This window comes from Phyllostomus discolor, chromosome 11 (genome assembly GCF_004126475.2).
Source record: "Phyllostomus discolor isolate MPI-MPIP mPhyDis1 chromosome 11, mPhyDis1.pri.v3, whole genome shotgun sequence".
Taxonomy (NCBI): domain Eukaryota; kingdom Metazoa; phylum Chordata; class Mammalia; order Chiroptera; family Phyllostomidae; genus Phyllostomus; species Phyllostomus discolor.
This window is the reverse complement of record NC_040913.2, coordinates 86,031,134-86,058,213: the sequence shown is the minus strand read 5'-3', so window position 1 is coordinate 86,058,213 and position 27,080 is coordinate 86,031,134. Positions and strand designations below refer to the sequence as shown.

Below are 27,080 nucleotides of genomic sequence, written 5' to 3'. Positions count from 1 at the left end.
CACGGTGCAGTCGGACAGCAGTCTTTGAAGTGAGTGAGAAAACCCCTTCAGTTCCCTGGAAGCCACTGCCCCTGGCCAGGAGAGGGCGCCGTCTGCGTGATGCTGGGTGCCTTGAGACAGTCCATATTCAAAGAGAAACCAGTCTTTTGAAATTAGTTTGTCAAAGTGTTTTACTGATTTTTTTTGCAATGGTGTTGCTAATAATATACAGTCTATATTTATTAATCAATTATATCCAAAGTATTTTGAGAGATGTGCTTTTTATTTCAATATGTTGTAATAGGAGGTTATAGTGGTAGCTATAGACAGGGACAGAAAAGTTGAGATGTCAGAACAAATAGTGGAAGGGTCTAAGTTACCCGTCGTGTGTAGCGATTACCGTGACGACAGCTGTTTAGCAGCCCTGGGGAAGGTTTAGGATGGGACGTAAGTGACAAAGGCGTGATGTGACTGCATGTTTGCACAACAGCTTGCACCACTGTCACAGAGCCTGTGGCTGGTGCAGCTCAGTGAGAAAACACACACATTTAAACAAGAGCTGCAGCCTGTACGTGTTTCAGGGGCCAGGGACGCTGGAGCTGGTTTTTTCGGCAAATGACACCAGAGAGAGTGTTTCAGCAAATTTTGTTCCGTCTACAGAGGCCTAGTGATTCTTCCATGGAAAAAACTAAACGTTAGCTTTTTCAAGTCTCACTGTTTCTAGTGTTATATTCTGTAAAGGCATGGTTAATTCTTGGTTTCATGATCTCTGCTTTCAAGCACAGTTTTCGTTTGCCTAAAGGGAGACAGAAGTTTCTCATAGAGGAAACAAATTTACTTAAAAACACTGAACAGCAGAGGGCAGCACATTCACTAAACAAATACGTGCATTTAACCGCGGGTCCAGCTCCGCTTTGACTTCCACCTGAAGGAGCTGCATGAAGACGGATGCACTGAATCCCGATAGACAGAAATGTATTCCTGTGATACAGCACAGAATGCAGGGGCAGACTATCTATCGCCCGGCTCTCTGCCAATCTTCACTCAGGGCTTAATTGCCTATCAATGCTACACGGTGTTTTCAATGATTATTCCTTCCTGCATTAGTTATCACATAGAAAGGTAACATCTTCATATTATTTCCATTTTTTCAAGCCTAGAGAGGTCTTAGATAAGTGTTTTATTTAAATTTGTTTTATTTTAATGTGGCTCACCTATAAACATATCCAGTCCAGATGGGAAAGTTTCTATTGAGGTAATCCAAGTGAGGAGTTTGTGTGATTGCCTCCTGGGAGAAACTGTGGTTTAAGTCAACTGAGGGTAGATTCCTGGTGAGGGCAGAGTACTTTCTGAGATCAAACATTATGCCCATTTAATCAGCATTTCTAAACTTATAGTCAAATGCCTATCTGTGCACTTTAAAAAATTGCATTCACTTTTACTTTCACGTTAAAGAATGTAAATGCATATTCCAGGTGTTTCCAAGGAAGAAGCATAGCCTTTTGGCCAGAGTCTGGGGAAGGACTTCTATTTACGCAGCCCTGCCCCCGCTCTGCGCTGTCCCCAGAGACCCATGGAGTTAGTGAACTATAATTATTGGAAGCAGTGCATCGACGCCCTTGTGGGTGTGTTCATGCAGTCTGCACAGACGAGCAACAGGACGGGGAGTCGGTCTCACCAACTGTACCCACTCATGGCAAGGGTAAAACCTATGCTCATTCATTCATTCATTCATTCCCGTATTCATTCAAGGCATATTCGCTCAACACCGGCCATGTACCAGGCAATGTGCCAGGTGCTGGGGATACAGCTGGTGCACCAGACGCGGTCCCTGCCTTTCAGGAGCTTCAAGTCTAGTGAGGGACGCAGACAAGAGCACAGTACAGTTCAGTGTGGTGACAGCAGGGGGTGCTCTGCACCTGGAGTTGAGGGGTCAGGAGGGTGTGGGGGGTGGTGAGAGGGGAGGAAGTGGTGGAGAGCTCTTCCCTGGCCGAGGGCACAGTCTGCGCAAAGGCCTGGTGGGGAGGGGACTGACAGCTCTCAGTAGAGCTGGGACATGGCTCAGTGAGCAGGTGAGTGGGTGAGTGAGGCGGGAAGGGCAGGAGGAACCAGGGGGCTGGAGAGGTCCCTGGGGCCAGACCACAAGGTTTTCCGTAGATTGTATAAGGGGTTTTGGTTTTGCTGTAAAGATATTTGAGAGGCAGAAGGAAGTTCCGAGCAGGGGAAATGATAAAGATGGAAGAAGCAGGGAAACGAATCCGCCGCCTGCCACGCAACCAGGGGCTGCAATGCAGCTGAGGACCTGCTCAGAGGGGTGCTGGCCGCATTACGCTGGTGGGCAGGGCTTTGAGGCCGTTGGGGGAGAGGGGGCTCCCAGATGACATCTGGGGAAACTGGGCAGACGGAGGAGTCATCTAAGAATTGGCAAGGACAACAGCGAATTACCTAGCTGTTTATAATTTACGTAGAGCGAACTCTGCAAAGGGCAGAAGACCGCTCCCACGCCACCTCGGAGCGAAAGGACGTGAGAGCGCACTCAGGGCACGTCGAGACCCTGGACGCCCCGTTCACTCCGCATCGCTCTCCCTCGGCAAGCCTGCTGCCCACGCTCCGCCCCTCGCGTGCTCCGGACACCCCAGCCGCTCACGTGACCCGCGTCAGTGCACAGCCTGGGTCTGCGGCACCGCCCTGCACTCTGCCCCCCTCCCCCTCCTTCTTTCTTCTGGTGTAAAAGGCAATCAGAACGACTTCAGGGTTAACAACAACAACTCAGAGATAAAAGCCTAGTCCCCTAATAACAGCCCTGGCCGTAATGACACACAGAACTAGCTCCGGTCGTTCTGTGTAAGACTGGCCCTCAGCAGAACCGTCCCTTAGGAGAGAGAAAAGTTTTGGCTCTTCCCATTTCTTTATAAGATAGCCATTCCCGTTCCCTCCCACGCATTTAGGTCCCTTCCCCTGGCTGCAGGGACTCAGCCACACCCGATTCTGCCGCTAAACCCACACTCCGGATCTTCCCCTCCTCAGAACCCTTGCGCATCCCGGTCTTGCGTCTTAACTATCCAGGGCCCAGGTTTCTGGTTAAATCAATTAAGTGCACTAATTTGTTATGAGTTAGCAAATAAACTAAGTTATACTACAAAATAATGGAATAATCAAGTGGAGGTGATAATGACCACCAGCTAAGTGTGTTGCCTAATCCTGGTGATGCAGCCGTATGGCTGTGATTGACTGTGCTGGGAATGAGTTGGCCTGGGCGAGTGCCTGGCCCCAAGACCTTGCCTGGCCCCAAGACCCACCAGCAAAGTCGCTGGCTGTGTGCTTCTATCTCTTCACCTGTGAAATGGAAGTGCCACATAACTACTTCACAGGTTGTCGGGCTCACTACGTGAGATAAGGCACCAATGACCGCACACAGGGCCTGGCACATAGTAAGTGCTCAGTGAAGATCTAAAGCTATTGCGATTGTCATTATTATTGTTGCTGCTGTTTTAAAAGTAGGAACTTCAAAGCCTGAGCCCAAAGATATGAGCAATGTGGGAATTTCGGTCACAATGACGGATGATTCAGCCCATGCACGAGCTGTTCAGGGGGCAAAGGAAGGGTCTTTGGGTGTGCCTGTTTCCACCACATAGCAGATGGTGTATTTCCAGAAGTGCGGATCTGCCCTCAGGCAGGATGCCCTGACATCCATGAATTATAGACTCGCAGTTCCTCGAGGTGGAGTAATGAAGTTCCTTGTCCATTATTGTGTCCCTAGCACCTAATACAATGTCGGGCACACAGCCGGTGCTCAGTAACCTTGTTGAATGAGTACACAATAGAAATGGCCTGATGGGAAAGCTTCTAAAACCAGCCCTATTTCCTGACGCCACATCGATCACAGCTATCAATATAGTTTCAGCATTCATTGTCCTAAGAGCATCCTAAATTGTTAGAGCGATCATTAAAGTTTTGGTATGCACATTTAAATACGAGACTCATTATTCTGCATAATCACGCTGCTGTTTTCCATTTTGTGGAACGGTGACATCGTGACTCACTCAGCTCTCATCCCAGAGATCATGATACCCGATCACATCTGGTAAATAAGTTTGCAGTGGAGCCTGCAAAATCAGTGATGTTGCCTTTTCCCTCAGCTTTTCTGTTACTCTACAGGGGTTGTTTGAAGAAAGGCAAAAAAAAAAATGGCTTAGAAACATACCACGTATGGATGGTAAGATGATAAGGTTTTTGAACATGTTTCTCAAGAACGTAACCATAAAAACGGGGTTTCAAAAGCGAAGTCGAGGACGCTCACACTGGGTGTGGTGTGGACAGGGTTGCCAGCGAAAGTTCAGGGCTGGCCCTGCCTTATGGACGATGGCGTGGTTTCCTGGACGCTCTTAAAGGAGCTCACCAAGGAAAGGCCTTCCTGCTCATAAGTATTCTTTTTAAGGCAAGGCAGAGAGCATATGCCAATGAGATCAGCTGTTCCTCTGGAAGCAGATTTTGACGGAGATGCGGAGGGACTGCAGTTTCACGAAATGCTGAGAGCCCCGACCAATGAGGAGAGAGGGCGCAGGGAGGAAGGCTGGGGACCTAAACACAAAGAGGGCCGAGGAGGAGGAGCCTGCGTGTTAACCTGCACTTTGGGGAAGCACATGGTTACTTTCCAGCCTATGTATCTTTCTGTTTGCACACGATTAAATAATCGTACAATACTGCAAAGTTAATTAGAATCTTGATCCATTAGACTGACAACCAATCAGGAAGCTTGAGGCTTGGTAACCTGAGAGAGATTTAGTAAGAATCCATTAAAACAGCTTGTTATAAAAAAGGCCTTTGGAACATTTCCCCTGAAGCTGGAGAAATATTCATAAACCTATACGAAAAGGAACTGCCTGGGTCCCAATTGTAGCAAAGAGGTTAATGAACGGTTTTTTTCTCATTAGCAACATAGACAAGCAATTCAGTGTTGCACTTATGAGTGCCATTCCTTATTTTTAAAAACTCAGCTCAGGGCTCTGATTGGACATAGCTACAGTTCCATGTAAATAGGTCCTACATTTAGTCTGTAAGGACAATACAGATGAGAGAGACTGCATCTTCAACTCTGAAACCAGGTCCACACATCACAATGCCAAATAACATGTCTAAATAATGCCAAACAATTAAGTTACCTTTGTGACAAAAATCGCGAAACGATATGACATTCAGGTTTATGGGAGCACCCAGGAAGCCTCGAGAACTGGCATCCTGGTTAGCCACAAGTGCTTACTGGTCTTTCGTGCTGCAGAATCGAAGATTTCCCGGGTTCGTATTCAAAAATACTTCTCGGCTCGGAACGGAATCTTCTTGTGTCGACTTTTCTGTCGGGAGGGTCCCAGTCATGTCTGGAAACAACCAACAAATTACTCATGAAAACAATGCTCTATGTTTTGAACCGTTGTGTATAACTCCTCGCTGTTTGCAAAGTTTGTTTTAGTACAGATGAAACAAAAAAGGTTTCACAGGTTGAAAAGCTGATCTGACCAAAATGCCGCATTTGACATAAGAGAGTTGATGAAAGTCATTTCTTTTATTTCATATTATGTGTTCCTCTTTTTTTTTTTATACAATGATTTTTTTTTTCCTTTGGTTCAAACACGCACACAGGGGATGTGTGGGTATATAGCCTGTGATCTGCTTCGTAAACCCTTGGGTCCCACACACAGGCAGCTGCGTATGCCTGTGTTTAGGGCAAGTGGTGGTTACGCTCCAGGAAGTTACATGAGTTTATCCTACCGCTCTGACCCGGCATCCTTGATTCACAGTGACAAGGAGTCGTGCACATGCCATGTTCGATCTTGTTTATCTCGCAAATGGCATCGTAGTGTGTGAAAAGTACTGAAGTATCGCTTGGGTTACCGTCTGTGGGAGCAAACTGTGGGGATGGGCAAGCCTCCATTGATACTGCTTGAAGGACCAGACTCATAGGAGACCTTGGAACCAGCTTTCTCCTGACATAGTGTCCTTCAAGAAGTGGTCACAGAAGGACTCCAAAAGTAGAGCTTTTTTACGTAGCTTTTTGGGGCTAAAGAAAGCTTCCTGAGGTGGGGGGGGTCACTTTTGAGAAAGCAGGATTTTATGACTATAGTTGGGGGCAATTCTGACCCATGAAATGGGGTGGAATTTGACTCCATGGTGAGGTGGAAATAGAAGTGCCCTAGGCAACCAAAGCATTAGGGACAAGGACTGGCTTTCTAGTCTATTGATGAGTAATGTTGAGAAGAGGTGTTTTGAGCGTTATACAAGACAACGTATATGAAAGCCATCTAGAAATTGTTAAGAGGCTAGCGTATTTCTTAACGAGAGATTTATTTTTATGAAATGTATCAGAGCAAATGATACATTTAAATCTGAGTTAATTTTGGTTCTTTTTTATGCCAGATACACCGTTTACGTCTAGACCATTATTTCTAGCCAAATTTGACGAAGATGTCCATTTTTTGACAAAGATGTCAAATTTAAGACATCACAGTTGTAAACATGTACTTCACCATGATAAGATTGGTATTAAAATGAGAATCTTCTCACATATACTTTGTGCCCATTTTCATGGGTTTAAAATAAAACATACATATCTCATTGGGTTGTTCTTAGAATTAAATGATATAATAGAGGAAAACCGCTTTGCCTAGTGCGTGGCTCATAGCAAACGCTCGGGAAAGGTTCCCTGTGAGTAGGATCGCCAGTCATCATGATTTCTAAGTGGCACACTACAAGTGTGTTTATTTTTGTGAGAAGAGTTTCGACAAAAATATTTCAGTGGGAAAATGAAAATTGCTATCATCTCTAAACACCGATGGGAATGAGTCACAGGTGGACACTTATGAACGAACGCCTTATTTGTAACGTATGAATAACCTTCCTGCTTTCAAAAGGATATTTTTGTGCATCAGAGGGGAATTTGAACTTATTAATAGGCCTAACACTTCAAACCTGAGGAAACTGAAAATTAACTGCATAATCTCTGGCCTGCCACGCCAAAGGGAGAAGGTCAGTTATTTCTATTTATTTGTCTTCTTGGACGCATTTATTGATCAAAAAGCAGAGACTGTGCCCACGTTATGTCAGGTCTGCCTTAGGGCACTGCAGTCCTATGAACCAAGCTTGCTATATAATCTCAATGTAATCTCAGTAGAGGAAAGGGTTTACTGTAATCTCAGTACATGGTACATGTAATGACTAATAACATGATACACACAGTATCTCCACCAATTCTTCTGTTGAAGACCATGTGCCTCTTTCCTTATACTGTTCTAACTATAGGCCACTTTGGGGGACAATCACTTACTTTTCTGTTGAAGACCGATCTCTTGGCCGCAGCGGTGGGACTGGAGGGGGGACCTGTGGGGGCGGGGCAGGGGCGGCCGCGTCCTTCAGGACGTCGGCGGTGCCGTTGTCCGAGTGGCTTTTGGAGAGGGGCCTGTAGGTCTGGGTCTTCGCAGCCGGATGTGCCTGAGCACTGTAGGGCGAGTTGTACAGGCCTATCGTGAAACACGACACAACAGAACAAAATAGGAGCAAGTGATGTTTTAAAAGTGCATCGAATTATTTGTAACCCATAAACTATCCAATGATTTTGCCAACATTAATAATCAATAAGCATAGTCACCATGCATGCATCGGGCAGTGTGATCTTTAGTAATATGTTAATATCATTAATTTATTGATCTTTATTAATGTATTAATTTGTTATTACTGTATTCTGCACACAAGCATTGATTACAGTAAATCTTTGTCAATTATTTTAGAATTAGTAGTAATTCAGACTAGCACTGGGAATAACTTACAGTTATTCAGCAAGGTTTTTCCTGGATAACATAAACTAATGACATAGTTAAGATTTCAGAGGAAGATTAAAAATACCTAACAGAATCCTTTCCAGATAGCTTCTGTTACTTTAAAAGCTCTGATTTACATATGATAAGGGACGTGTTCATTGCAATCAAACAAAATCCTGAGCCAGTTTATACATGTGCTGTGCAAGGCTTTAGGAAGCAGAATCCCTTTATAAGCTCATAGCGCATGTGGGAAATGAGACACAAATAGAACTAGGATCGAAAATAGTTGGCGATACGATCAAGGCCGAATGGAGACGATATACATTGAGGATTAAAGGATTCTGGGAGAGGAGGATAGCGGATTGGCCAGAGGACACACTGTGGGACCTACAGCACTACAGTCAGCCCTGACGAGGGCAGTAGAGATGGCACAGAACCAGAAAAGGGGCAGAAAGAGCAAGACAGACAGACAGCAGCGGGAGGAAGGTTAGAAGGAAGGGCAGAGATGGGAAGTTGTAGCCGCTCTGCCTACTGATTATACGGTAACACTCTCTCTAACGAGCTCTGCGAGCTTATATGTAAGTATTTGATTTACTAATTACTAACGGATACAAAACATCGGTATGAAAAACAATGACAAACATTCTGAAGCTCCTGCCACCTCGGTCTTTTGAGCTAAGTCTGTTTCCACGTATCTTTTCCCCCCGAAGGCCCGGGCCAACTGCCGTGACAGAGGAAGACCCGATGCCTGCCCGCATTGCTCTGCCCGGACCCCGCAGTCCGGCTTCAGCTGTCCGGCTCGGTGAAGGCAGGGCCACAGGCCCCCCTTGGCGTTGCTAAGGCACAGCGCACCTCGCCAAACCGGACTTAAGGACGGTTTAGGCCTCGCCCGGAAATGGAATCTTGATCCAGCCCATCAGGAGTCGCCTGGCCAGCCCTAGTCAGGTCATCTGCCCGACAGGCTCCTGCTGCCCCCCAAGGGAACGCCATCTCAGTGACCGATCGGCCTTTTCACCTGGTAGGACCCCCGTGCCCCGCCCCCTTCTGCCTGTAACGTCCTTCATTTTGTGCAGCTCCTGGGAGCACCTCTCTATGTGCCGGGGGATGCTGCCCGAGTCCCGAGGCGTTGACCAAAGCCAGTGAGCTCTTTAAAATGTACTCAGCTGAATTTTGTTTTTAACAAGCCAAGTTTAGACTACCTGTGGCCAGGAATACAAGTCTTAGTGGGGCCCCTGCTATCAAGTGGAATATTGGGGGTCAGAAAACCAGAGGTCTAGTTACTTCTAAGCTCGTTCCGTTTGTTGTTGTTATTCCGTTTTGTTTGCTGTCCCTCTATTTGTCTTTGGGGAGCACGGGTTGGATCCCCAAGAGGTCAGGGGCCTGTGTGCTGGGCTTCAGGTGCCCAAGAGGGGAGACCCTCGTGCAGTTCGGAGCCAGGCCAGAGAGGGGACCCCAGGTGAGGCTGCCTCTGTGTAAGGGGAGGGGAGACCGACCCACCGAGCCTGCTCCCGAGAAAGGAAAAACAGACACCACAGTCCGCAGCCTGAGGCTGAGCGGGGGCAGGAGCCCTGCGTGGGATCCCCCGATGTGACGTTTAGGAGTAAGTGATGACGAGAAACATTTTTAAGGGGTTCCCCCACTTTCGCCTGCAACCGCTTCCCAAGATACCAAGACACTCCGATACACGCAGAAAAACCCGGAATTGAAGTCGGCCCATTAGGACCCCTGGCAACTCTGAGTCAGAACAGTGGCCGGCAAACTGGGGTTTTCAAAACTCCTCCAATGAATGGTTGCATTCTGGAGCAGAAGCATGGACAAGGTCACAGAACACTGTGCTGGACTTGTCTTTTGTGGCGTGTGTCTGAAAGATCTTATGCAATGGCAATCACTCTCTCCGCTGATAAAAGGAGATCTTTATCTCATTTTGTACCCGGGACAGCATGTTCTTTCAGGCTGGCCTTCACACTTGGGTTAAAGATTCCTGAAGCTGAGCATAAACCGACAGTGGGAACGAATGAGAGAAAAGCGTATTAGTTCTCATTTCCAGGAGAAAAGATCAATCCTTGTGTTATGCATGCTCCGAGGAAAAAGGGGCGGGGAAAAGCATCCTCCTCGTTGTGGCAACGGAAGACATGCACTCAGAGTGGTGGGAAAGTGACGGCGAGGCTCTCCCAAGCATGGCAGGGCGTGGGATGTGCACTGTGAGCAAGCAAACCCGTCCTACCTGCATTATAGGTATAAGGAGTATTATACATGTCTGTGTCATCATCTAGAAAACGAAACATAAATATTATGGTGATACAGATTCCGTCACCATATCGTAAGAAGACAGCAGAACTTCAGAGACGCGACGGACATTGGTTAGGACACCCATGCGTTGTTTGGTCGCGGGGCCCTTGCAGCTCGACCTGACCTGTCTGTGCCGTGTTTGCTCTGTGGCCCTCTTCACAGGGTCCAAGGTCAGCCCCTTTACCTCCCTTCCCCAGGGAGCCTTCTCTTCTGGGTCACGACTTCCCTTCAGCAAGTGCTCTAACTGTCTCTGTTGACTCCGTGAGACGGACCTACGCTCGCTCTCTGGGTAAGGAGCAGGCGCGGGCGGGAGGACGGAGGAAAACTGAGTGTGTGAGCAGTAACGCGTCATGCTGGTTCAGACTGTGGGGAAGGGAGGATGAAGCGAAGACACCAGAGCACCTGGCACCTCTTCAAGGCCCCCTCCTAAGAGGCTTCTTGGCAGATCAGGGGTGAGGAAGGAGCACAGGGGACTGTGATTGGAGGGGTGATATAAGGAGGCGTGTTCAAAAGAAGGAGTGGGAGCCAGGCAGTTTGCTAGGATCTTGGCATTTGGGGTGACGCTACACTACACGGAAGGGGGGAGGATACATACACGTCCTTCAACCCGCGGGGACCCGATCGGAGCACAGCGACATACGCACCCGGCTTGTGCACCATGTGGATCTGCTTAAACATCGTCTTGTACCAGTCCTTCGGCCTGTCCACTGTCTGTGGGAGAGAGCGTCGCCGTTACAAAGCTGCTTCCAGACTGACATTACTCCCGAATGCTGGTCCTTCTGTATTTCATCTTTTTAAATAGCGAATTTCTGCTCTACGGTAAAACATCTATTTCATGATGGCGATACCAGTCATTTGTCCCGTTATGCAGGCAGTGCGTAAATATATTACCCCCCTTTTTAGCAGAGGCTGAATCGGAACATCATATATGCCATGACTTTATTTTATGCAAATCATAGTTTGCCCAGCAGGAGACAGTTACTATTTGCACAAGCATATTTATATAAAAATCACTGAATAAAAGTTATAGTTTTATAATAGTGAGCTTCACATCTTTTGGTGATAATTATTATTCCCCTTGAAAAAAGTTTTTAGTGAGTGTTCTATTTATGACATTATTTTTGACTCGAACTGGGTTTAGGCCAACTTAGATTCAGAGAAATAAAAAAATTGGTGTTTTCTAGTCTGAGTTCCCAAAACACCAAAGCAGTGACACACCCCCGAGTCTGAGAGCAAAACTAAAAATGTAGACATTGCTTCAAAAAATGTTTACACTGGTAATAAAACGTATACAGCATTTGCTTTGCTAACTTGTAAATTCCTTGAGAGTAGAAGCTTCTCCAAATGCAGCCCCGGTTTTGACATGATGGAAACCGTGGGCTGTAGTGGGAAGACGAAATTAATGTCAGATCAACCTAGATTCAAATCTCAGCTCCCTTCATTACTGTTTCCTAGCAATGTGAGCTTGGATAACTTAGGTAGCCTCTTCCACCTCGTGCAGGTAACAGTCCCACGTCATGGAGTTGTTAAGGAAACTGAATGAGCTGATGATGTATGCACAAAGGTCTAGGACAATGCCTATCGTATAAGAAATGGCCAATAAAAACAACCACGGGGAATGTCAAATATTTATGGAATAAAATGATGAATGAGTCCAGGTTATTGGATGGGAGTCTTCCACCGTGTTGTGTACCTGTGAAAGCAGACGGACACCTTTATGATCACAATGGAAGATTTGTCTTGGCAAGATCTTTATCTCAATGTTTCCAGAGCTTCAAGGGCAAGAAGCTCAAGTATTCTGTGTACGTTAACTAAATATACCAGATTTTCTGAGATAATTCTCTTGATGCAAAACATCCTGTTAGGACTGCCACAAAAATAGTCTTATATTTATTACGCTGAGCTTTGGTTGCCATTTTCTACCCTAATTTTTCCCTCAGAAATGTGGTCATTGCATTTTTCACCTAGACACTGTGGGTTTGGTGCTCTATCTAACTACTTTGGGGGTCTAAGAATCTACGATTCTGGCAATGACCACAAATATAGATTAACATTAAGGGCTACTTTGTTGCGAATTACCTCTTCATTTGTTCTAGGCTCTTTCTACAATGGAAAAATGGAAGGGATTGTTGACTGACCTTATATTCAAACGGTGGGAGCTGGTGGGACAGGGCACAGCAGTTAACACAGGAGTCTGGCTATTATTTGCTGATCACGTATCTTGAAGGGACATTTATTTTCAGAAAAGACAGATTGCTCTTTCACTAAGCTTTATTTCCTTTACAGTGTTGAGCGACAGAAAAGAAGACACAGCCTGGAGCGGAAATGCTCTCCACCCATACCTGGACACAGCCAGAGGCAAGGAGGATGCCTAATGAGTAAGTCACATCCCTGTATATGGCAACGCGTGCTGCCAGACGGGCGTTTTTTTCTTCCTTTGCCGGAGGGCACGTATTGGGCTGGATCTCAGGCCTGCCATCTGCTCGCTTTATATGGAGAGCACAGAGGTGCCAGAAATGCCCCGTCAGCTGGCAAAGGGGAACATGAAACTGGTAAAAGGGTTACAAAAACTCTGTGTCCCGTTCTAAAAGGAGTCCTCCGCGCATTTAGAGTTCCCTTCACGCATGCCAGCGTGGAGACTGTTATGGCTAATACTGGGACTGAGTAAACAGAAGTCTACTCAAATTTGAAGATGTTTACCTTTGTGTGTGCCCTTCAGAAATTATCTTGCACGGATGCTAACCACTAGGAATTCACTATTCGGTTGTTTTGTATAACCCTGGCTGAGCATACCTGGCTTTTTATATTCCTACAGTTTACAGAACATCAGAACTCCACAGAGGTTTATCGTGTAGGGATTTCCAAAAAGGGGAAATACACATATTTTCTACATACCAGTATACAGTTATTCTATTCTATTTTTTGCTCCTTCCCAGCTTTGAAAATGCTCAAACCATGTTGTGTTTGAACTAGAAGAAAAGAGTCTTGTATTTCCCCCAACTAGCTGGCCGTAATGAGACAGTCTCGTGGGACCTGAACCCTAGTGGTTTTTGTCGTTGTTGTTAAGAATGGCCGTGAAAGGCTAACACAGACGGCCGGGGTCACGTGAAAGAGGGCCATGCCGGGAGCTGGTGTTCCCTCCGTTCCAATAACTCAAAGGTACTTTTGTTGACTCTTGGCTTTCTAGAGTTTCTGAGTGACTTGACAAAATTGCATTTCCTCGGTATATGCTGGTTGTCTGGAGTGAGGGGCTGGCCCAGTCCATTGAGACAGGACTGCCTTTGGTGTGTGACTCGGTGGAAAGTCCGTGGGAGCAATCGGAGTCTGCTAATCCTTGCTTTCTCCAGGGGTGAGAGAGAAAAACAGCCCGGGAGATTCTTGGCCTGCGGTGGCTCAGAGATGGCCTGACTCGACTTTCATAAACACGGCTATACTTGGGGATGTGCTCAGCAAGGCTAGAAAATAGGAAGTGCGACTGAGCCTTCCCAGACCTGCGCCTTCTCTGTCAAGTTTTCCAAGTCCAAGTGCAAGCGCAGCTGTGCCCAGAAATTGTGCGTTATTTTCTGTTTTAAAGAAGGGAAACCAGCACGCAGTGTTTACTTATGCATGTCTAAATACGCTTTTGATTTGGCAGTAGATAAACAATATACAACTTCAGTATTACCTGATTTTCACCATCTACAACAGCTCATGTGTTAGTTTTTTCCTTTGAAAAACTGACAAATAAGGCCTTGCTACGTAAGAAAATTATGTCTTGTGGATTAAAAAAAAAAAAGGCCCAGCCTTGTCACTTTTACAAATCATCTGTTGACTTAGAAACACACCCAGAGGTCTCAGATAAAAGTTTCCCGGAGAGAATCTGTAAATATATAGAATCAGGGGGCTCCTCATTTGTGTGTATATTGTGCCTCAAGGGTCAGTTACACAAAATCAGCGACACCATACCTGACACCATACCTGTGTGGCATGTTATTAGGGAAAAAAATGAAATGGAATCATTTTGCGCCAGAAATCTTAAGAGGGAAGCAGCCCAACACCCCCGCCAGAACCACGTCGTTGTCTAAGAGTAAGCATGCCAGTCGGGACCCCTGAACTTTTCTGCCCCTTCAATATGACAATCTTCAGTTCCAGCACAGATTCTCAGGGCTTCGTAACTAGTCGCAATCAATGTTCTTAGAACCGAATGAACACGAACCCACAGGAATTGCTACACTGATTTACTTTTGGCTTCCAGTTGTCATACAGAAGCCCGGACTAGTCAATTTTCAGCTCTTCTCTCTGTATACAGAACACGTAATCCCCCATCTAATACATGCAAATCAAAAACAAAACCCCTCACACTTGGCCTTCAGGGCAGCCTGAGTGTTTCTTCAACGGGACCACCACTGCTTTTCCCCTGATCTCTGTCCCATTCTTTCCCTCTGTCCACTATTGTCTGTGGCCCCCCAGGTCTGCCTTCCAGGGAAGCAGCCCTTGGCAACACCCCAGCCAGGTCCCAGGGAGTCGTGGATAAGCGCAGGCTGCCTGGGCACCCTTCTGCAGCCGCCCCCCAACATCACCTGCAAAGGTGCTGCTGCTCGCATCCTGGCTCCCAAGGCTGCCGGGCCGCTGCTAGCACAGACCTTGTCTCGGAGTGGACTGCTCAGGCTCAGCGAGCAGCTGCCGCCTGCCCGGGCTCCCAGTAGCTGCCTCTGCGGCTGCTGAGCGTTGCCAGAAGGGGCTGCCCCGACACTCTGAGCAAGGCTTTGGCAGAGTTTTAACAGGAGAAAAAAATCTGCACCCTTTCACTTAGCATCCCTGAGAGCTCTCGGCAGGCACGGCAGAAGACAGACACTGAGCGGTGTGTTTCTCTTTAGTTTTTCCTGCCCATGACTTTGACTTTCACTCCCTTCACTCCACTCCCCCCTGCCCCCATCACAGCTCCTCATCTCCTGGTGTGAGCACACGCCCATTTCATACAAAAATTCCCTGGGTTATTTGCAATGCCCGTGGGGGTCCCAAGCAGCCCCCCACCCCCAACTCTCGTTCCCTCTGTTCTTGTCTTTTCTATTGCCCTAGCATGCCTTGGTAAAGGGTAAAACAGAACACACTTGTGTCGTTTCACAAAACCATAATTTTCACGATTTTTAATTAAGACGGAAACACCGATTGTGCGATGATCTCCCATCGACAGCCCTCTGTTTCTGCCACACGTTATGGTCATGAGACGTCAGATGGCACCAGGGGCAAGCCTTGTTAGCTGAGCCCAGAGGGACGCCCACCAGCCAGCCCGCGTCGAGTCCGCGCATGGCCCCGGGGCTCGGGGCGCACGCAGGCGTGTCCTACCGTTCTAATCGCCGTGGGGATTCCAGATTCATCCACCGGCCCGATCCCTGGGTAATGCGGCGCCTTGATGACGGTCACCCTCTTCTCTTCCTCCGAGGACCTGTACAGCGGTATGGAGCCGCCCAGGGAGCCATCCAGAGACTGTGCGTGCTGGGGGTACGCCTCTGCGGAGTCTGCGGGGACACGGGATGTACCTGATGCCCAGGGGAATCCGAGCCTCTTGCCTAGTTACCCCAAACGTGACATAGTTTGTGTTTCCATCACTGTCTCTTTTAACTCACTGGCCTTCCGCTTCAGCCGCTCGTGGTTAACATGGAGGTGTGCCCTGAACAGCCCTCCAACAGCATTAGAAAAGGCGCCGCTATATATCGAGACTTTCCTTTAACGAGTCTCACGGCTACCTGTACGTCGTCTAGAGGTTTTGCTGGCGCGGAAGCCGAGTGGCACCGTGCACACGCGGACTGTTCCCGGGTGAGCTGACAGCATCACTTCTTTCAGCACACACCCAGTGCTGGGGAAGGGGGGACGCTGCCTGCTGGCAGCGAGGGAACGGGAGTGCAAGCCCGGGGCTCCGGCTCCTTTCTCTCTGTGGTGGGTTCAAGGCCAGAGGATGGGTCCCCTCCCGCTTTCCGCTTTCCGGGAGCTGGGCCGGGATCCCTGCTCTCTTTCCCGCCTTCCTCTCTGTTTCTTGCTGGAGCGTGTGTGTGTTGGGGGAGAACCCTTGGTCAGCATCGTGGCACCTTGTCAGCTCAACTTTGTATGATGGTTTGATTCCATCTGTGTGTGTGTGTGTGTGTGTTTTAATGTTCTGGGTTAATGTTTTACAGTTTTAAAAACTAAGGAAGATTATGATACGGTTCTAGTATCTTTTGCCATATAAAAGTGTTTCTATCATTATATGGCACAGTTTCTTTTCAGGGAAGCTTCCAAAGGGTTCATGAAGCCCTGGCTGGCATAGCTCAATGGATTGAGTGCAGGCTGTGATCCAAAGCGTCGCAGGTTCGATTCCCAGTCAGGGCACATGCCTGGGTTGCAGGCCACGGCCCCCAGCAACTGCACATTGATGTTTCTCTCTCTCTTTCTCCCTCCCTTCCCTCTCTAAAAATAAATAAATAAAATCTTAAAAAAAGCATTCATGAGCCCTGTGACATTATATGCTGGAAAAGTTTTTATCAATGTTCAAGTGTTCATTCTGTTTCTGGAAGAGAGCTACATCTTTCGTCCCATTCTTAACTCCCCAAAGATGAAGAACTAGGTGTCTCTGAAATTCTGGAATCCTCACTTAAAACCTCACATCCCTGACGGACGGTCTTCCGTGTCCAGTGAGCACAGTTCACTGCTCCGTGAGGCAGCCTGCCCGCCGTATCGGACTGTGTTAACCGTTAACCAGTCCTTCTCTATACACACCCAAGGAGTGTTCTACGGTGCAAGTTTTCCATGCGAGAGCAGGGGGCCTCGAACATGGGTGGTGTTTACCATGTGAACGTTCCCCCAAACAGCCTTCTCCAGAGTCCGGTATGGAGGCAGCCTCATTGCCTTGGAGTAGCTGGGTGCCGGTTCCTTCTGATGTTGAATCTGCACAGTCCCTAACTCCCTGCCCCCCCCACCCCCCACCCCTGAGAACACGGGCATTAAATAGTGAAGTGTCGAAGGCTTCTGCCTCCTTTTAAAAATTACTTGGGTGCTTTCTATTTTTCTTCTGTGGTTTGTACTTGCTATTTTGAAACTGTCATGAAAATCACGGCTATCAAATGACTTACCGAGCGACCGGCCATGCGGCATGATGATGCTGGAGTTGAGCGAGCCCGGCAGAGAGTAGGCTGAGGGCGAGAACGGCCTTTGGTAGTAACTCATCGGGCTCACGGCCCCTCCAGAGCTCCCATTCACCGTTATCTGGCTCTGAGGAAAGTGCAGAGACATCCTGTTAAAGCATGGTCCCCTGGAAGCATCGTCCCCTCAGAGAGCAAGGAAAGACCTCCTCCAGATGACAGTCATCAGCTGTCAAGTTTTTATTTCCTTTGAAAACTGACATCTGGAGGGGCAGGGTGCATATTTCCAGTGTCTTCCCCATCTTCCTTTACTTCGGAAAATCACTCTCTTACATGGCAGAGGGCATAGGAGGCGATTAGGAAGCAGCGGGCTGGGGGCAGGCCACTCGGCTGACAGAGATGCCGCAGGTATTAGTAGGAGTCGGAATAAAGTCAACCTGGAGGGCAAGTCCGCGCTGCAGCCACAAGCTAAGCAGTCGGAACACTGTTGCACCGCCCTGCCTGTGAGCCTTGAAGTGCATGGCCTTTGACAGGGGGCAAGGGACTGGTTCTCAGACTCGGTCAGCGGTCTTCTATTGAATCAATGCTTCCAGGGCAAGGCGACTACTAATATAAGGCACACAATTGTTTGGATTTATGTATGGTAAGTCAATCTGTTCTAGAAGAATCAAATACCTGGGACAGCACCAAAACCTTTGGCTTCACCCTCCTCCAATCGCATTTAGCACTTGATCTGTCTCTTGTTTCTTAATAACTTATTGTTTTGGTTGCTTTATATTTATTTTATATGCCCAAAGGTGGTATTTCAAGCTTCTCGTTGGAGATGGCCACACACACACACACACACACACACACACACACAACTGCATGCATCCTGGTGCTAATAACATAGTGGATATGCAACAGAAACATATTCTAATTGCACTGAATCAGCTTAGCTCACAGAGGTGGGGCTCAGCGCCGTGAAACATGCCTCCCTGCCCACAGCACAGAGCGCTGTGGCGACCACGCAATGTCGCAAATGAGACGAAACATTAGTAAGGGCATTTAGTTAAAATGGCTCCAGAGCTGAGGACACGCGAACACACATATGCACATAGGTAAAGAAACAGAGCTTGTGAATTTTTTCTACTCATTTTAATACAAAATCAAATTCTATTATACTGGCCTGACACATCGGTGAATGACTCATTGCTTATTTCCCTGATTTTTTTTCACCTTAAAACAGATGTTTGCAAATGACCTAGAATAAACCTAGTGTCATTACTTTATAGCCACACCACATCTGGCTGAAAGGCAATAAACAGTTCACTACAACGACTGTGCTTGCTGACCGAGTGCTCCTCTAAGTGGTTATGGAGGTCCTTCTCAGAGCACAAGCGCCTGTACCTGAAGGTCTTCCACCCGAAGGGCAGCAGGCATTCAAATAAGTGGGGGGCTCTGGTGTACTCCAAAGCTTTGGGGCTCTTATTTATCTTTGGCGAATTATTTGAGAATTTTTTTTTCATCCCTGCCCAAACCAACATTGGTTGGTCTTCATAAATATAATTTGAATGCTGTTGTTATAATGTGTCGTAATTATTGTTAAAAACAAGAAAATCCTTATCAAAATCATCATGTTACTATGTTATGAAACTTGGGAAAGTTGCTTTAAATCCTATTTTGTCCATGACAATGCTTATTTAAAACTTCATTATAAAATCAGTTTTTTTAGAAAAACTCCCATTTTTTTTGCCCTTAGAAAGTTATATGCCTTTCAAATTAAAGTCATTATTTAGACTTTAAATGCAACTGAAAATCTGTGCTGTAAAATTGTGAAGCATTTTAACCATTCATAAATCTTCTGTTAGAGACTGCTTGTCATATAGACATATGTAAATGACATACATGGGAAATATATATCGCTTTAAGTGGAAGATAAATGATTGGTTTATAAAACAATAAGTGTATTCATCAATTTCTGTACTGGAATGGCTCAGGAAAAATATTTTTACGTATGGGGTTCCGTGTCTGCAGTGTAGGTTAAGGTTGTTTGCATCGTTCAACCCTGAAAGACAGACGGTTGAAAAGATGTGAGTGGTAGACACGGGGGAGCAGGGAGAACCAGCGTGATGCGGTCAGTAATCGCGTGTGGGAGAAAGAAGGAGGCACAGACTACTCACATGGGGCAATTTCCCACGGATCCCCGAGTTAGGCTGCTATCTACCAGGATTTGATATGGAGGTAAAGTTGTTTTCTTTCTCTACAATCTAATCACAATCACATCATCTGTGCACTTATCTAAATTTCCGAGATAGCTTCTTACTAAGGCCAATCACTGTCCAACTCATTAGCTAGAGCAACCCAGTGTGAAAAGAAGCAACTCTGAACTGAATGAAGACAAGGAGACTTTTTCAGCCCAAAGTAGGTTTATGAGGGTGACTGTCATCGATTCCCCGGGCCGACGGTGTAGAGTGGGTTCACTAATGTAATAATCAATGCCTACGTGAATAAACGCGCTCAGCAGCAAAATGAGACGGCTGGCAAGCAACCAGTCCCATTGGCCTGTGGCGATCTGTTTAAAAAACGGTGGAATCAAAGGCAGGAAGAACAATGCCATGCATGGCAGCCAGGGCCACTCAGGGCTTGCTGTCTGTCACGTCAGACCTCTGACCCAAGGCTGGGGACGTGTCTCGGAGTGGCAGTGGTGTGAGTGTCAGCTGTCCTCAGCTCCTTGGGGGTGGCTAGGGGGCTGGGAGGGGTCTGCAGGGACAGAGCCCGGGATGTCGGGTGCAGAAGGAGGTCAGGAGCAAGGGTTGCTGTAAGCAGAGCTCCGTGCAGGTGTGACGGCCCGTGCTAGCAGGCGGCGGCAGGTTAAGGGATGTGGGCCAGGAGTCTCGGTTTGGTGACGGTGTTTCGGTTAAAAGGTACCGCAGCCGGGGGCGTGAAGAAGAGGCTGATGGTGTGGTGTAGCTGAGTGTCCGAGAAGCATTTACCTCCAGCACACTGGCCGTTACGTTCTGGTTTCCAAGCTGAGTTTGGGGAAGAAATAATGAGAGGAGACGTAAATTACCCCATGAGTAAAACATCTTTTGGTCACGTGACAGAGAAGGCGAATGGTCAGTTTTGTCTGCGAGCACTTCCAGGAAACACATTCGGAGAGTTAGGTGCCCACCCCACAGGACGGAAAGAGCACGAAAACACGGAGAAAGGGAATCCAGTAAGTGTGTGGGTTTTTCTTGAGATAAGACCAGGTCTCACACAACAACTGCGTTGTCAGTTTGGGTGGGGGCCTGAGAGTGTTGGCATAAAGGATGTTTTTCCCCCCTTGGAAGTTTTAGGTTTTGTACTTCCAACAGTAACATGACGTCAGGTTGTCTGTTGGTCAGCAGAATTAGTTTTCCCTTCACTAGAGAAGTCTTTGTAGCATACTTACCCCCACCCCCCAAAACATACCAAAAATAAAAATCTGTTTGCCTCCCTTTTTAAAAAATGACTTGCAGATAGATATAAAGACTGCTCACACAAAAAGCAACTAAATGGAAAGGGAATTTTGTCTTCTTCCCACTCACTGAATCTCTTTCTTGATTTCACCATAATGCACTAAAAGAATTAAACCTAAAAGCATCCTAAGCATGCAAATAGTGGTCCCCGTGTGTGCCGATGAAGTGAAAGAGAACACCAGCCACTGATGACGGTTAGAATATCCCCTAGCTGGTTAGAACCACTGTAGGTTTACCTGCCAAATGATAGGTAAAGGAGAAAGAAACTGAAGGAGAAAGAAAAGGTTCCATCCCCGCCCCTCCCCGCCCCGGGGCCATATAACCCAAGAGGCTCCACGTGATGGAGGGGCGTCTGCAGGAGGGAGAGAGGCGCTGGCCCTTTAAAGGTCTGTCGCTGTCCATTCTGGCCGAGCTGCTGCCTGTGCCCTCAGGTCTAAGGTGATGATAAGCTTTAGCCTCACCAGGAGAGAATGAAGCCCTGCCCCTTCAGAACAGGGGGACTTTTTAGTGTTTGGTGTGGTGCCCGTGGCAAGACGGACAACAGAGTCCTGCAGGATGCTAATGCAGGGAGGGAGAGCCAATCAGAGAGAGCTGGAGCGGCTCAGAGCTTGCCTCGCAGAGAGGAAGTGGTACCCTTTGGTGATCCTGGCCGGCCATCAGATCTGCATGACGGTTGATGTCAGGCAGGCTGTGGATCTTATAAAAAAACATACTTAAGTTTTTTCCCTCAGACTTTTAATTGAATAAAAGAAATTCACCATATAAAAGGTCTCTCTCAGGGATAGATACCTGAGAAGTCTGAAGAAAGCTATTTATCCTTCTGTTAGGAGAAATGCACAAGCTCACGTGGGTCCACACAAAACCCTGCATGAGCTTTTGGGGTTCGCAGATACTCGCAGCCTGTCCTTAAGCTAACAGGTTAAGAAACTCTAACTCTGGATAAAAGACAGATTTCCTTATCCCATTTTTATTTAATAAGATGTTGTTGTTGTTGTTTGAACACACTCCTTGTTAATGTGATACATTTTTTTACTGTGCACAGTTTTAAAATCTCTAGAACTTAAAATACTCTTATAAGACTGTATCTTTGTTATTAGTAAGTTTTTATAATAATTGCAGATTTTATTACAAGTATAGTGATAGTAGCATGGAGCTGTAATAATTACAAGTTAACGGGTTAGAATTTTGCTACAGGTCTGAATGTGTAGGGCAGCCTTGGGCAGGACTGTGTCAGTGGAATATCTCATAATAATGTGGTTTCACCAAAGCGGTTTTCATAGAACATGAAGCTCTTTAGTTTTCCTTCGGCTAAGTGAAAATTCTGTTCAATAGAAATCATGCAAAAGGACTTGAGTTATCTTCTCAAAGGAGTTTTCCCTTTAAAAGTAAAAGGGAAAATCTAATGATTGTGATTTTCATAGGATTGGCTTGCTCATATGCTTTGAACTAGAAACAAGTCAAAAGCTAAGGCATATGCTACTTAAACCCATCATCGTTGTGGGTAATATGATCAGTTTGTACAGCCCTGTGTCCAGGAATGGTCTGGATCCAGTTATTTGTTCTTCCAAAGAGACACTGTCTACAGAAAACAGAACTATTTCACTTTTTGAATTTCTCACAAATTCAAAAATACGCTTGCTCACAATTTTGAGTATTTTTTTTAGTGTGTGTGTGTGTGTGTGTGTGTGTGACCGATGAAATCCTTCCAGGTGACTCATACCACACTTAAACTTCTTTAGATAAAACTCAAAAGTTCAAGTCTATTGGTCGCCCACACAAAAGCTTTGAACTATTTTGGGATAAAGGTGTCAATTATGTCTGAGATTAGTTGGGGCCCCTTTCATAGAACCCTGAAGTCCACGTTAAGAAATACGCTGGTAGACACAGGGAGAGAGAGAACCACAGTGTGTGTGTGTTTCCCTGAGGACAATGCAAGATGAGTAGGGGGAAACAGGGAAGTGTGAGAAGGGAAGAAGGAAACATTTTCTGTCTGGACTAGCTTGAAGTAGCAAAAACAAATTTGAAAGAAGAACAGGTTGTGTGTGTGTGTGTGTCTGTGTGTGTGTGCGCCTTCCCTGCTGAATTGTGAGCAGACAGAGGACTGCACAAAGTCATCCCAGTTGTCTGAGTCTCCGTCTTTGCAAGACCATGCAAGGTCAAGGCATTTGAACATAAGCCAAGCGTCACCAACTTTCGGCAGGTGTAAGGTCCTTTTCGCTGTCGAGCTGTAAGGGAGGGAAGGGCTGGAAGTGCCAGTTTGCTGCTGTCCCTTTTCCACCAAGGAGAGGGGCCGTGCTTAACCCTTGATATGTGAGTGTTCTAAGAAAGACCGCTTGGTTATTCAGAACAGCACTGAGCCGCGTGACCCCAGGTGAATTCAATCCCGAGTGCTAAGGGGCACCTGCGGGGGAAAGGGGTCACTACATTTAGGTGCAATCCCTTGAGGAGTGAGGGGGCCAGGGGACTCAGGAGGGGTGAGTGGAAAATGTATTTTGGGTTGGAGGGAGGCAGGCATGGCAAACCCCAGCGCCTGCCCTGGGCCAGGGGTGTGTCCGGATTGTGTGGGCCGGGAGTCAGGTGGAGGGGCTGGGGGGAGCGGAGGTCGAAAGGAGAAAGCATGGTCCTCCCTAAGGTGGTGAGATTAAAAATAAAATTAAGTCCATGGAAGCAAACAAAATGTGTCTGTCATTATAACTTTGTCAGGAGCTATAAAGGAGGATGAGGTGAGAGAGGCAGTTACTTAAGGTGCAAAATTTAATGGAGGGGCCAAAACTCAGTGAGAGAAGTACTATTGTAATGCAATCGTAAAAAATAAAAACAAAAGTCACTGCCAAAAATATTCACATTGAACAAAATCTCAAAAATTTACCCGGCTGGCGTAGCTCAGTGGATTGAGCACAGGCTGGGAACCAAAGTGTCGCAGATTCGATTCCCAGCCAGGGCACATGCCTGGGTTGCAGGCCATGACCCCCAGCAACCACACATTGATGTTTCTCTCTCTCTCTTTCTCCCTCCCTTCCCTCTCTAAAAATAAATAAATAAATCTTTAAAAAATTTAAATAATGACCAGTTCCATATCAAGCCATACTGAAGACTGAGGAAAAGGAAACAGTCGTATCCTGGATTTTTAATGGAAACAATTATATTATAATAAAGTAATATTTTCAAATTCTGTGTTTGCCTGATCTTATTTTCAGTGGAGAGAATAGCCATGTTTGATCATTTCTCCTTGACCAATGATGACCTCAAACCATTTTTAACTAATATAAGATGAAGTACAATGAGAATACTTCTGTTTTTGGTATAAAGTATATACACTGAAAAGAATGTCCAGTTTTAATATGCCTACTTTTCAGCTTTTCAGTATTTTTTAAACTACTGGAATGTTCTAGGAAAAGATGAACAATGCATAAACACACACACGTATATGGGGGGCACGTTTTTCTTTCTGTCTCAGGTTGCAATCGGCTTAACGTGGCACCGAGTTCTGGGATCTTAACACCTCCCTTCTGACCTCTTTGATGGGGAGCCAGTAGGCCTGGTTTCCCCAGGAACAGACAGAATATGTTACACCCTGGCAAAGGGGCTTGCCAGGCTTTGTTCTTTTTTTCAGTAAAGTTGACAGTAATATACTTAAGAAAATGCCTAGGAGGGAGTGTGTGAAGACCTTTATATGAAGAAATGACTTTTATGTAATTAGGTGTCATAATGGTATTTTCATTATTTTTTTCTCTTCACACATTAAATATAGGCATTAAAATTTCGAGAACCTTAAGGATCTAATATTGACTTTACTACCAGCATAACTGGAGTTGCCAGTTGAAAACAAATGACAAAATAATAAAAATTGCTGAACCCTTGTGATGGATACTTATAGTGGGTATTATTACAAAACTGTCTCTATCGTTGTTAAGATTTTAAATCTCCATGGTAATTTTAAAATAAACAATTTAAGAATTCTTTTGTGAAAAATCATGACCTCCCACCCCGCCTCGTCTGTGACAGTCCCTTCTGAAGGGAGGAGGTGAGGTCTGGCCACCCCGTGGGTACCTGGTGGCTCCCTTCCACGGGCCCCCGCTGAGTGATTGGGAGAGGGCATGAATGGACTGAACTGGGCCAGTGAGGTGCTGCCTCCCGCCTGGGACTTTGATGTACAGAACACTGAAGGCCCCAGCCAGGTAGCTTTGTGCCCCGCACTCCCAGACGCAAGGTGACAGACACAGAATTGGAGGCAGAGAATGTTGTGGAAATTCACAGGCAGTCACGAGGGAGCAGAAGCTAAGAGATGAGTGTAAGGTCAGCTCACAGAGCAGATGGGACCCAAGTGGCATCCGAGATGGAGGAAGAGAGAGTAGCTAATGTCCTTCCCCGGTTCCCCTATAGTCTGGCTGCACCGCCTGCCTGCCCTTCACGATATAAGACTGGCCCGTAACCTCATGATAAAACCCTTTTCCCAGAGGTCTGAACAGCCTTATAGTCTCTACCCAAGACCTGGGTGACAGGTGATCTAAAATGGTCATATGGATTTGGGTATCTTGATGGCGTGTGGCATCTGAATCAGGCGAGTGAATATTTAAGAGATTTTATGCATGCAAATGAAGTAAATCTAGGTTCTAAAAGGCCTGGCACAGAACTCAGTTCTTTAACGCTTGAAGTACTTTCAGCACCTAAAGGTTTTGAAGAATTTTAAGTGGTAACTGGCCATTGGTGATTTTAAATAAATACCTAGAAGGAAGAAACTTTTAGAACATAATTTATGGATAAAAGACCTGTACACTTATATATTTTTTAAGCTAAAAGAACCCTGGACATTTAGTGGTGAATGAATAGGGTTCCAGATAGGAAGACGGTTTCTTTCTCCTTTCCCTTCCTGGTCGGGCACGGACAAAGCAGTAGGTTACACGAGACGCCAGAGCAAAGGGGTTAGGGTCTCGGCAGGACACCTGTGAGGAGGGATTGGAAAGTGTAATGCATCACCCGGCAGTCTGAGGACTGGGAGGTCGCGGCAACTGCAGACTTTTGTCTCTCTGGCTGGAGAGGTATCTTTGCCGTCTCTGGAGAAAGCTCAGGTGGCTGCCTGTGGCTTTCGGGTCCCTGTCCTGACGGGGGAGCTATCTGAATGGAGAGAGATGCTGTGTGTTTCTCCGGCACTGGGGTAGGGGGCGGTGAGCAAGGCCTTTTGAGAAGTGATGGTTCGGCAACAGATTTGGGAAACTGTGGGCTTGGGAAGGGGACGCTGCTTCCTAGGTCCTGGTTATGGATCAGTTTCAGTGTGGAGGTTTTCCGAGTTTGAGAATCTTGGGTGTAGGCCTCTCGTAGGAATGGGGTCCTCGTGTCAGCATCGGGCGGGGGGCCTGTGCTGGAAGCTGGTGGGAGCAGGTTAGTGATTTTCTGTGTGTACGACACAGTTGTGTTAGATTCTTCGGAATATACGATCGTCTGGCCGGCGTCGTCTTCGTTGGAATACATAGTTCCCTGGGGAGGGTTTTTGTTAGTGAAGTACTCTGTAGAGGAGGGGACTTGTGTGTTCGTTACTAAGTGGCCTAAAATGTCACCCTCTGTGGGGCTGGTTATCAAGGAGCTACCAAAGCCCTCTCGTCTGGGTGGTGGAAGAGGTGCCTGGGTTACCAAAAGCATCGGAGAAAGAAAGGACGTTGAAGGAAAAACAGAGAGAAAGTCAAAGTTAGTCATTAAAGAAACCAGTGGCAACTCTGTCGTTAAACAGAGTAAAGCAGAATCATGCCTCCTTAGATGCTATACATTTTGTCAGCTAGATGGATCAGTTTTATTCCATTTAGAATGTGTTTTATTTTATTGCCAAAAGCTGCCCTCTAGGGGAAGATACTTTTTATAGAGAACACATTATAAAGTTTGTCTCACTCTACATCCTGAGGAATTATGTTGAAAGTGAACATATGTTCTCTTGCCTATTTTTAGGCTTTGAAGAATATATATAGTATATATAAAAGCTCTATTATATATATGATAGATATATAACGTCATTACTTGTATCGATAACACTTTTCATGCTGCAGCACAATTGGCTAACATCCCCAGCACAGAATCCCTTTAGTTAACATAGCAAACAGTTGCATCACTCACATTTATTAAGTATATAATGTGGTGCTGACCTCACAGCTGTGAGGCCTAAAGCACACGCTGACAACGTTTTAAGAATCAGAAGACACCCTAAGCCTCATGTTAGAAACTAACCTGCTCTTATCAGCTGGATCAGGAGAAACAAAGAACCCGTTTTGAACTTAAGACTTGTCTTCCATGTTATCCAGACAAGTCTGACAAGCAATACAGACACAAAAGCAAAAACGCATTCCAATAAAACACGTATCGGAATATGTACATATTACTAGAGAAGAGACAGGAAAGCAGTGGTCTAACAGTCCTGCTTTCACAGAACACGGCAGACAGGA

At 46.4% G+C, this 27,080-nt stretch overlaps 1 protein-coding gene across 20 annotated transcripts in view; it reads right to left on the bottom strand.

Annotated features, from left to right (window-relative positions):
* The window catches only part of SORBS2 (sorbin and SH3 domain containing 2), a 158,467-nt gene that overhangs the window by 48,184 nt on the left and 83,203 nt on the right, over positions 1 to 27,080 (bottom strand). For 6 of the 20 annotated variants that reach the window (XM_028526537.2, XM_036011739.1, XM_036011744.1 and 3 more), the window contains exons 6-11: positions 17,162 to 17,300; positions 15,402 to 15,574; positions 10,721 to 10,787; positions 10,012 to 10,056; positions 7,298 to 7,490; positions 5,240 to 5,354 (exon numbers count right to left, since the gene is read on the bottom strand). In XM_028526537.2, the coding sequence (XP_028382338.1) occupies positions 5,240 to 5,354; positions 7,298 to 7,490; positions 10,012 to 10,056; positions 10,721 to 10,787; positions 15,402 to 15,574; positions 17,162 to 17,300 (732 nt within the window). Of the gene's footprint in view, positions 1 to 5,239; positions 5,355 to 7,297; positions 7,491 to 10,011; positions 10,057 to 10,720; positions 10,788 to 14,635; positions 14,940 to 15,401; positions 15,575 to 17,161; positions 17,301 to 20,145; positions 20,182 to 25,629; positions 26,603 to 27,080 lie in introns of those variants that run through there. The other 14 variants (XM_036011737.1, XM_036011738.1, XM_036011743.1 and 11 more) reach the window with 7 other exon arrangements.